The sequence below is a fragment of the Setaria italica genome, chromosome II, assembly GCF_000263155.2.
Source record: "Setaria italica strain Yugu1 chromosome II, Setaria_italica_v2.0, whole genome shotgun sequence".
NCBI lineage: Eukaryota > Viridiplantae > Streptophyta > Magnoliopsida > Poales > Poaceae > Setaria > Setaria italica.
The window spans coordinates 31,256,782-31,264,814 of record NC_028451.1 but is presented as its reverse complement, the minus strand read 5'-3'; the positions used below and the strand labels follow the sequence as shown (position 1 = coordinate 31,264,814).

Below are 8,033 nucleotides of genomic sequence, written 5' to 3'. Positions count from 1 at the left end.
TGTCCTTAAAACCGGGTATGACATTTTACATAATGGGCATTGCAGTGCAGGCTAAAATGAATTAATATGCCATTATAGTAGCTAAAAGTGTAACTGAAGACATGTAATCAAGCCTTTTACTAAATTTCAAAGAGATGGATTTGTGGAGGAAATACGTTTTTCTTACAAATAATAACAAGATATAAATTGGAAGATAAATTATATATTCATGAAGTAATGATAGATGAGCTACAACATGAGCTGACACAGCTAAAGCTCAAGGTTTTAGCTAATACAGTACGTGTTGATTGTTGAACACATACGGAAGTTCAGCGTAAGGGGAAACACTACGAATATAGATGGAAACCTCAAACAATATAGAATAATTGGTAACTGGGTTCCACCGCAATTTGAAAAAGATTCAGAAATATCTATATACGAATATTGTGTTAGAAAATGGATAAAAGTTAATGAATAAATAAATTTTGAAATGAACAAATTCTTGCATACCGTACCCTAAAACATTCTATTAGAATTGCTAGAGAGCATGGAGTATAACATTTGTATTTCTCGCACCAACAGGCGGATGCAAAGACGTGGTGCGCGTGGCTATGGGCTATCCGCCAATCGAACGCCGACCGCCCGCAGCCGGATTCGCCCGCTGCTCCCTTCCCAGGCGTACACAAGCGCGAGTCAGTGAGGGAGCAGAGCACAGGCGCGAGCTCGTCAGTACACACAGCTCTCTTCCGCGCGGTGCCGTAGATTCCGAGCTCGCAATTCTCTCTCCCTCTCCGTCCACTCCGGTGCCTAGCCGGACACATGGCCGGCGGCCACATCCGCGCGGTCGTGGAGGGGTACAGGCCGTGCGCGGCGATGGTTGCCACGCAGTGCATCTTCGCGGCCATGACGCTGTGGGTCAAGGCGGCGTTCGCCGGCGGCATGAGCCCCACGGTCTTCGTCGTCTACAGGCAGGCCGTCGCCACCCTCGTCCTCGCTCCCATCGCCATCGTCTCCAACCGGTAGGATCTGATATTCTGATCGATCAGTGACGCTGCTCCTCTTTCCTCCAGCGTTTCTTATAACCCCGCACACACTCTGCTTCAGCCTGTTGTAATCTTTGTTGTGATTCTTTCTGGAATCTGAACTGGTCAGGAGCATGCTGAAGGACATGAGGCTTGGGATGAAAGGCTTCTTCTTGGTGTTCATGGCAGCTTTGTTTGGGTACAAATTCTTACTCATGGGAAATGAAGTGGTAGCGTGCCAACATTTTGCTTCCTCTGTTTTCAATCAACAACTATGTATCCATTTTGTGCAACAGAGCAACGGTGAACCAGAATCTGTGCTACCACGGGCTGCACTTAGGGACCTCATCGCTGGCCACGACCATGACGAACTTGATACCGGCGATCACCTTCGCCATGGCAGTAGCCGTTGGGTGAGTACCCAGAAAACAGGCCTGCTGTATTTCATTTTTGAAAAAAAAAATACCAGTGTTGAGCATAAAGTGACCAGATGCCCTAGACGGCTAGAAATTTCGCTAATCGTTCGATGCTTACAGACCTCGAAGATGTGTCAATGATTAAGTGAGGCCACTAACAATCACGAGACACGTCAATTTCCTTCTCTAGTTGCGTGTTACATTAGTCTATCAGCGTGTTCGGCTGGCTGCTGCTGCTCGGATGCTGGTGCAGTAGCAAGCAGAGCCTCTTACGATATCTGAAGTAGTTGTTCGGCTGGCTTCGCTGCAAAGCAGCCAGCCGAACACGTTGTATAACGACATGGGATGGTATATCACCTAGCTCGTCACATGACATGCATGCCTGCTCTTTTGTCTTTTACGATCATGCAATGTGTTTGATTTCCATCTCTTGTAACTAGCCTTGTTGGCACCTAAAGCTGCATGATGTTCGTTCATCCAACTCTTCTTGCAGACGTCTTGAAAAGTCGAGTTCAGGTACAGCTAGAAGTGTCTGTTTATCTGTCGACAAATTTTTAAGGGTAAAATCTATCAAATTTTATGATGTTACATATATTGTTTTTTGATGTTGCAGATGTTATTCTCTCATGTTACATATGACTGAAACATGCGAGAATAATATATTGAAACATAGTAAATAGCATGTGTAATATCAGGAGAATCTGCCATATTTCCTCCCCTAAAATCACGAAATATTTTAAAACATCGAAAAATAATGTTTGCAATATCAAATGACGACATTTGCAAAAAATTCGACATATTTTCTTCCAAAAATCTATCAACATATTTTCCTACCTGTACTTTCCTGGCGAAAAAAAAATTGATGGCTGACAGAAAATTAGCTAATAGTTTTGTAGAAAACTGCTACTGTACATGATAGGTTGAGTTCAGTTTCTTTGGTAAGATTCTGAAATGTTGCATCGCTGTCATTATCGCTTCATGCATCTAATTCATCAACAGGCAAGAAAGAGTAAACATCAAAGAAGTAGCTAGCATTGCGAAGGTCCTCGGCACTGCAGTCTGCATCGGAGGAGCTATCACGATTGCATTCTTCAAAGGCCCAAAGCTGCTGAAGCTCTCTCTCCATGATTCGTACATGCTTACCCCGTCAAGCAGCGATTGGGTGATGGGAGCGCTCTTCCTCATCGGCAGCAGCTCCTGTTGGTCCCTTTGGCTCATCTTGCAGGTCAGTGTGCTAAGCAACCATTTTCATTAGCATGTAATCCTTTTCTCTTAGCTGTAGAATCCTTTTCTCAAAATTATAGGTAGGGATTTTTTTTCACTGAAAATTTGCAATTCCTTATTGATCTTTCATGTGCCAGTACCGTATGTGCGCATACCTATATATGTTATTGATCCATGCATAGTGGCAAATAAGGGATTATTAAAGCTGTAATGATAAGAAAAACATTCACATATGTGTGTGAAGATTCGGACTTTGTCGCGAACTGAGTGTAACTCAGCTGTTAAGATTTCTATGATGGAACTTGCCCATCAGGCTCGAGTCCTCGCATTTTGCTGGATTTAACCGGCGCTATTCATTCAATAGTAGGCGATATACATGTCGATAACGAGACATCAGTAAAGTGAGTGTGCGTGCGTGTTTGTGAGCATTTGAGTCTGTACCGTGTTTCGTAAAAAAAATTCGAACTTTGTCAAGTTTGACTAATAAATAGCCTAATAAGAAATATATTTAGTGGGTTTTTTTCCCAAGGCAATGTATATGAGCAAGCATTCACATCGCCATTGATTTCCCGTATTAGTGAACAATATATTCAATGCGAAATGTTTGTCAAATATTTTTAGGTTGTGCATACTCAAGCTCTGTAGGCTTTATTTTTAATTGGAGTACGCATGACACTTTGATTCGATGTTTCTTGCTTCTGCTTGATTTTTTTGACGTGCTGATTTCATGCCTAGACCAAGCACAGGGGAGACTTAAATCGGTTCCACGAGAGGCAAATTGGAGAACTTTCATGTTCCGATGTTTGATTGTGCGGTTCCCACTGAACTGATCCTGTCCTCCATCAGCAGCTTGTGCGCACAGCAATGTAGTAGCCAGCTAGTAGCAGCTTGTGTTTGATTTCTACTACTTCCGTCGTGCGCCGATGGGAGGGGCGGCGGCGCGTCGATGGGTGGCGGGCGGCGCTCGGCAGGGCTGCGGGGAAAGGAGTTAATGCTGTGGTAGTGGGTATTTTTAAGAAATCTTAGAGGTATTTTGGACTTCGCTTACTTTTAGCTAGTTTTAGCTACTCCTGGCCAGCTAATGGCTAAAGCTTTTTTTAGATTTTGAATAAAGTTTAGCTGAATTTTAGCTGGACATATTTGAACTCTTAGCAGTTAAATTTAGCCATCTAAACTTAACCAGGTATCAAAGAGGATCTTGAATTAGTGATCAAACACCACTGCATTCTCTACTTAAATTAAGTGGCAGCACAATCTCATAGGCAGCTCATTTTTGGATTTCAGGCGCCCATCTGCAGATCGTACATGGATCCTCTGACCCTATCGGCCTGGACCTGCTTCCTGTCCACGCTGCAATCCGCGGCGGTCACCTTCTTCCTGCTACCGAACCGTAGCTCGTGGAAGATCCACTCCCTCTTCGAGCTCTCATGCTACATCTTTGCCGTGAGTACACACGCAGCTTCCTTGAGAAACTAGAAGGCGGAGAAGCAATCTGAGGTCTTGGCTGACGGGGTCATGTCGCACCCGATGGGATTATGCAGGGCGTGTTCGGGTCAGGCGTGGTGTTCTACCTGCAGTCGTGGTGCATCTCGGTGAGGGGCCCCCTCTACTCGGCCATGTTCACCCCGCTCTGCACCGTGGTCACCACCGCGCTCTCCGCCGTCGTCCTCCACGAAGAGCTGCACATCGGAAGGCACGTCCCTTCTCTGAAAGAGAGACCTGAATATGCCTTCAGTTCTCTGATGCCCACCCCGAGCGAGCACCGAGCAGGCGCCGTTTGCATCTGCATCATCAGAGACTGATAACGAGAGTGACATCATTTTTGTTTCTTTATCCAGCATGGTAGGCGCCGTCGCTGTCGTCGCCGGCCTGTACGTCGTGCTGTGGGGCAAAGCAGAGGACGCGAGGAAGGGGAGGGGGCCGGACCAGAGCAAAGACTCGACGGACGGGACCGCACGGTCTGACGCTCAGCTCGACGTGGAGCACACTCTCGCTGCGCCTCTCCTGGCAGGCGCCGCACGCTCACAAGCACCCAGCTGATCGAGGAACAGAGGATCCCTTTCAGCTCTGCAGTCTTTCTTTGCCATGAAAATTGCTGCTGCTCCTGCTGCTGCAAGTTGCTGCCTGATATGATTTGTCGGCAATAAACTGAAGGGTTGATGCGCGACAGGTACACTGTGCGCACATGTGGTGGAGATGCTACCTGCAAAATGGTGACGGGATCCAAGTAGAAGAAGAGAAATCGAGCAAGTTTGCTTAGCAATCATGTGCGACGAAGACGGGAAGTAATTTCATGATGAGATCCAGCAGGGCATGGCCCGTACATGCATATAGAACTGCATCTCGATAAGTTACTTAATTTGCATAACCACGAATTCTTCTATCTCAAAGGATTGGTTTGAGTTGACCACGGAAAACAATCGCCCAAACCATAAACAAAAACGCAGAGAGTGATGACGGCGCAGCTGACTCAGCTCGGCGCCCGGCCGGCGCGCGCACATGGATGCTCCTACATAGCTGGCGAAGTGAGGCCCCAATAATCTCGCTCCCACCTCTCTCCCTCGATCTCGCCAGCCATGGCGGGCGGCGGTCCGTGGCTGGAGCGTTACGGACCGAGCGTGGGGATGGTGCTGGTGCAGCTGTTCTACGCGCTGGTGGACGTGGCGCTCAAGACGGCGTCCCGGGTGGGGATGCGGCCCATCGTCTTCGTCACCTACCGCCAGGGGATCGCCGCTGCCACGCTCCTCCTCGCCTCCTTCGCCGCCAGGGGCTGCACGCTGCGGCCCATGGCCGTCGGCGCGCGGGCCTTCGGGCTCATCTTCGCGGCATCCCTAGCCACGTCAGTACGCAAAACCAAAGCTCCTCGTCCTCCCCTGTTCTCTCCGGCCAGATAAGTACAATTTGGGTTCACTCTCTCTGACTCGATCGGACAGCGCGACTGGGCAGTACTTCTACCTCGAGGGGCTGCTCCTGGCGTCTCCGTCCATGGCCAGGGCCACCACCAACCTCGCCCCCGGCATCACCTTCGCCATCGCCGCCGTCATCGGGTACGTGTACAGTTTTTTCTTCCTTTCTATTTTATTTTTGTTTTTCCCTTTTCTGAGCGGAAAGTTGGGCTCACCACTTCGCGTTTTGGGGGACTACTGGGCTAGGCTAAATTCTTTCATATGGGCTTATTTGTTTCGTGGGCCAAGAGACCTCCAATTAATAAATGTCGTCAAGAACAGCCCATTTAGAAATTCTAAATTAGACCTCGCCCAGCAGGCAGCAGCGGCCCAAATTCTTACTCCCGCCTTCGATTCGGCTCACAGGTTAGAGAAGGTGGATATCAGAAACCTGAGAAACGTCGCCAAGATCGTCGGCACCGCCATCTGCCTCGCTGGAGCAATGTTCATGGCGTTCTTCAAGGGTCCCAAGCTCCTCGGCGCGGTTCTTCGCTCGCCGACTAGCGACTGGGTGAAAGGAGGGGTTTATCTCGTCGGAAATGCTGTCTGCGTCGCCATCTGGTACATCTTCCAGGTAACTAATTGCAGCGATGCTTGCAATCGCCCTGCATCGGCAAGATTCAACGCGCTATTGCTGGGGTTTAAGGTGACTGATCAAGTGATGGTGTGGTTTCAGGTGCCCGTCTGCAAAAAGTACCTTGATCCCCTGTCTCTGGCGACCTGGATGTGCTTTTTAGCGACCTTGCAGTGCGCGGTGATGGCCTTCTTCCTGGAGCCAAACTACTTGCAAATTTGGAAGCTCACCTCGTTCTGGGAGTTCCCCTGCATCTTATATGGAGTAAGTTCAGCCGAATCCATTCTTGATCGTTCGTCTACACACTGGTTTGAAACTTTGAATTGCTACTCATCAATCGAAATTATCGAACAATTTTTGCAGGGAGTATTTGCCTCCGGCGCAAACTTTTTCATCCAATCCTGGTGCATATCAGTGAAAGGCCCCCTTTACAGCGCAATCTTTACGCCCCTGAGTGCAGTGATCACAGCAATGTTATCTACACTCTTCCTGCATGAAGAACTCCATATTGGAAGGTATGCTTCATTCTGATACTAGCACCCTGTTTGGAAAGTAGATAATCGCTGTTCTTGTGCGTCTTCACAGTGAACTTTGTTTCGTGCAGCGTATTAGGAGCTATCACTATCATTGTCGGCTTGTATGTGGTGCTGTGGGGCAAAGCAGATGACGCGAAGAGCGAGAGTCTGGCAATCCATTCTAGTGGTTCCAAAGGAGGTGTAGATTCAGACTGTATCGGTGTTTCGATAGAGCCTCGGACCAATCTTTCAGAACCATTGTTGCCTGAGCCTGACAACGGTAATAGTAATAATCAGACACGTTGAGTACATTTTTCCTTTTTTTTTCTTTTCACGTAAGGCTAATTCTATTCTTCAAGATACACCGGAGAACGGCATATCATTTTAGATATGCTAGCGATAGTTGCGATGTTTCATGTCAGTGTAAAGCTTTCCAAAGGAATTAAGATTTGAGGTATATTTTCATTTACCAAAAATGGTCCAAGGCATCACCTGCAAGGTTGCAAGTCTTCCCTAGTTAATAATGACTTTTCAAGAGTAATTTCAGTATTTTAAAAACAAAGCATTGTTTCTTGGCAAAGTTTTTTTAAATATTGACGTCATAGAACATTTCCTAGTGGAACGTTCCATCAAACAATATAGTGCCGGTCCCCTCGCTTCGCTTTCCAAAAAAATCAAACAAATTCGTCTCATTTCTCAGATCGTATGCCATGCTGTTAGCAAAGCAGATGATGCAAAGTGTGAGGGGACAGACTCGCTTCTAGTCACTGCAAACACCAACGAATCGAAGATGCATGTTATATCTGTGTAAGAGTAGAGTGCAACACCACAAAAGATTTCAGAACCATTATTATCTGAACGCTGATCAATGGAAATATTCAGACATGCTAGTAGTCGCTAAATGTTTCATGTGTATTGTTTCAGACACACTAATATGCTGAGCAGTGTATCCTTTTGGGCATACTAAAGGTAGGTGTATACTAGTAGTCGCTAATCTTAGGAAGAATTGACAATTGGCTTCCTCAAAAAAGAAAAAAGGATTGACAATTGGCTATGCTTAAGCTACCTAGCTGGCCTGTTGCTGAAACAGTCCAATGCACAACCTTCTACTACAGGCCTTTCTAGTTTACAATAATAGTAGAAAAGTATGGCAAAGCGAACACAAAAGAAAACTTTTGTGCAGGTAAAGTTCCTCTCAAACTGATGTCATAGAGCATTTTCTAGTGAAATATTCCATCGAGCAATATAATGCCAGCTCTGTCACTTCATTTCTGAAAAGACCAAACCGTCGGTCCCGTCCCAGTCACCTTGGATATTTCCAAGCGAACCAGCAACAGTCACCACCACTTCTGGAGTCA

At 46.8% G+C, this 8,033-nt stretch overlaps 2 protein-coding genes across 3 annotated transcripts; both read left to right on the top strand.

Moving 5' to 3' along the window:
- Window positions 1-611: 611 nt before the first annotated feature.
- LOC101768730 (WAT1-related protein At4g28040) lies at window positions 612-4,904 on the top strand. Its single transcript, XM_004956813.3, has 7 exons — window positions 612-998; window positions 1,132-1,200; window positions 1,298-1,414; window positions 2,417-2,642; window positions 3,926-4,084; window positions 4,183-4,334; window positions 4,480-4,904. Exons 1-7 carry the CDS (start codon window positions 799-801, stop codon window positions 4,679-4,681), a joined length of 1,125 nt encoding a protein of 374 aa, XP_004956870.1. The 5' UTR covers window positions 612-798; the 3' UTR covers window positions 4,682-4,904.
- A 102-nt stretch (window positions 4,905-5,006) lies between these two features.
- Window positions 5,007-7,151, top strand: LOC101769135 (WAT1-related protein At4g28040). Of its 2 annotated transcripts, XM_004956814.2 has the most exons (6): window positions 5,007-5,480; window positions 5,575-5,688; window positions 5,953-6,160; window positions 6,263-6,424; window positions 6,524-6,675; window positions 6,765-7,151. In XM_004956814.2, exons 1-6 carry the CDS (start codon window positions 5,218-5,220, stop codon window positions 6,979-6,981), a joined length of 1,116 nt encoding a protein of 371 aa, XP_004956871.1. In that variant the 5' UTR covers window positions 5,007-5,217; the 3' UTR covers window positions 6,982-7,151. The 2 variants fall into 2 exon arrangements, with proteins under 2 accessions (XP_004956871.1, XP_012698799.1); XM_012843345.2 differs by having other exon boundaries at window positions 5,953-6,424.
- Window positions 7,152-8,033: the final 882 nt, after the last annotated feature.

Coding starts and splice junctions, on each gene's coding strand:
- LOC101769135 (XM_012843345.2), top strand. CDS start 5,218: ATGGCGGGCGGCGGTCCGTGGCTGGAGCGTTACGGACCGAGCGTGGGG. Junction 5,481..5,574: donor TTCGCGGCATCCCTAGCCAC/GTCAGTACGCAA, acceptor TCGATCGGACAG/CGCGACTGGGCAGTACTTCT. Junction 6,676..6,764: donor GAAGAACTCCATATTGGAAG/GTATGCTTCATT, acceptor TGTTTCGTGCAG/CGTATTAGGAGCTATCACTA.
- LOC101768730 (XM_004956813.3), top strand. CDS start 799: ATGGCCGGCGGCCACATCCGCGCGGTCGTGGAGGGGTACAGGCCGTGC. Junction 1,415..2,416: donor GCCATGGCAGTAGCCGTTGG/GTGAGTACCCAG, acceptor ATTCATCAACAG/GCAAGAAAGAGTAAACATCA. Junction 4,335..4,479: donor GAAGAGCTGCACATCGGAAG/GCACGTCCCTTC, acceptor TTCTTTATCCAG/CATGGTAGGCGCCGTCGCTG.